The following is a 2134-nucleotide window of genomic DNA, read 5'->3' as shown; positions in this document are numbered from 1 at the left end:
AAAGGTGGAAGCTTAACTGACTAAACCACCCAGGTGCCCCCTTAGTTACTATTTTTAACATTGGAGAAACTTGAATTCAAGTTTTGCATGAAGGTTATTTGTAACATGTAAAAAGCAATATGGGTATCAGCTCAAGGCTTAGAAGCAATAACATGTAGGTTGATGCCACAGAGAAACAGGCTTTTCATGTGGATATTTTACTTATCTTGGATCTTCTCCACAACCTGCCATCCTTGCTGAGTTGTTTTGCCTGATCTCCATTGGAATTGAAAGAAGAAATATGGAAAAATCATGTCTGAAAGCAGGAAACTTTCTCGAGTTTCCACCTCTGCACCTAGGAGTTTCTACTCTCTGCATGGATCCTTCTTTCCTCTCTGTCTTAAAAACTCCCCGGTTACGGATGTCCCATCTGGTGCCCTAAATTCTAGTGTCTTCTGCATGTCTGCAATGCCTGAGTCAGTGAGGCAGCACATCCTTGCGACCTCCCAGCCTCCACAATGCTGCCTTCATCTCTTTGTTGCGGAGCGTGTAGACGATGGGGTTAAGCAAGGGGGTGATGACAGTGTAGAAGACGGCGACCACTCCATCCAGGGGTTCCTGAGAGCCAGGGCGAAGGTAAATGAAGGTGCAGGGCACATAGTAAACAATGACAACAGTGAGGTGGGCAGCACAGGTGGAGAAGGCGTTGCGGCGTCCATCAGTGGACTGGATTTGCAGGATGGCAACCACTATATACCCATAGGAAGTGAGGATGAGCATGAAGCAGGTGAGGGCCAAGAACCCAATGTCCACAAAGGTGACCAGCTCATTGATGGTGATGTCAGCACAGGCTAGACGCAGCATGGCGGGAATGTCACAGAAGAAGTAGTCTACCTGGTTTGGGCCACAGAAGGGCAGCCGGAATATGAAGCTTGTTTGGAAAAGTGAGTGGAGGGTACCTCCCAGCCAGGTGCCCAAAGCCAGGTAATTACAGACGTTCCGGGTCATGATGGTGGCATAATGTAAAGGCTTACAGATGGCCAAGAAGCGATCATAAGCCATGAGCGTGTAAAGGAAGCATTCAGTACAGCCCAGGAAATGGAAAGAAAAGAGTTGGATTACACAGCCTCCAAAGGAGATGACCCTGCTATCCAAGACAAAGCCAGCTAGCATCTTGGGGACAATGGCAGAGGAAACGGTCACGTCCAAGAAGGAGAGATGACACAGGAACCAGTACATGGGGCGGTGGAGCCGGGTGTCCACCAAGATGGTGAAGATGATGAGCCCATTGCCAGAGACAGTGAGGGCATAGATGACCAGGAAAGCCAGGAAAAGCGGCACCCCCAGCTGCGGTGGGTGGTGCACGCCCACCAAAATGAAGTGAGACACAGAAGTCTGGTTTCCACTCTGCATTTCCTTGCTGTTCACATCTGCTAGAAGAAGTAGCAGAAAGGAGAGCTCAAGGCCCTTTAGATTCTCTAGGCATGGAACACATATCCTGTGCTGTTCCCAAACACGGACAGAGAAGGGTCTCAGAAAGACATCTCAGAAAGAGAGATTATGCCCTAGCTCTTGTTCTCAATCATTCTGTAATCCCACCCCCAACCACCCCTCACGCCCACCTACATGCCCAACCCTTGATTTTGGGATTCTGCTGGGTTCCATGGAGTAACTGTTTTGTCCAAGTTTAAAACCTATGTAACAGATTATCTGTATGTAATTCGGGAGAGTGAAGGAAGGAAAGACCATACACAGAGCCTTTTATGCAAGGAAGTAGTACAGTCACATAAACCCTAAATCGATTCATGAAGAAATGGCTATTCCATGGTGTTCCTAACTTTGATCTCTGCTCTGTATACCAGAGAGGTAAGTAACAGCTTATTTATTTATTTATGTATTTAATTTTATTTTTTAATGTTTATTTTTGAGAGAGAGAGAGAGAGAGAGAGAGAGACAGCATGAGTGGGGGAGGAACAGAGAGAGAGGGAGACACAGAATCCCAAACAGGCTTCAGACTCCAGGCTCTGAGCTGTCAGCACAAAGCCCGACTCGGGGCTAGAACTCACAAACCGTGAGATCATGACCTGAGCCGAAGCCGGACGCTCAACTGGCTGAGCCACCCAGGCGCCCCAGAGCTTATTTATTTTTTAACAAC

At 47.7% G+C, this 2134-nt stretch overlaps 1 protein-coding gene across 1 annotated transcript; it reads right to left on the bottom strand.

Annotated features, from left to right (window-relative positions):
• Positions 1-456: 456 nt before the first annotated feature.
• Positions 457-1392, bottom strand: OR10G6 (olfactory receptor family 10 subfamily G member 6). Its single transcript, XM_060607781.3, has one exon. The coding sequence runs from the start codon at positions 1390-1392 to the stop codon at positions 457-459; it is 936 nt and encodes a 311-aa protein (XP_060463764.3).
• Positions 1393-2134: the final 742 nt, after the last annotated feature.

The sequence above is a fragment of the Panthera onca genome, chromosome D1 (assembly GCF_046562875.1).
Source record: "Panthera onca isolate mPanOnc1 chromosome D1, mPanOnc1 haplotype 2, whole genome shotgun sequence".
NCBI lineage: Eukaryota > Metazoa > Chordata > Mammalia > Carnivora > Felidae > Panthera > Panthera onca.
This window is presented reverse-complemented; position numbering and strand designations above follow the sequence as displayed.

Coding starts and splice junctions, on each gene's coding strand:
- OR10G6 (XM_060607781.3), bottom strand. CDS start 1,392: ATGCAGAGTGGAAACCAGACTTCTGTGTCTCACTTCATTTTGGTGGGC.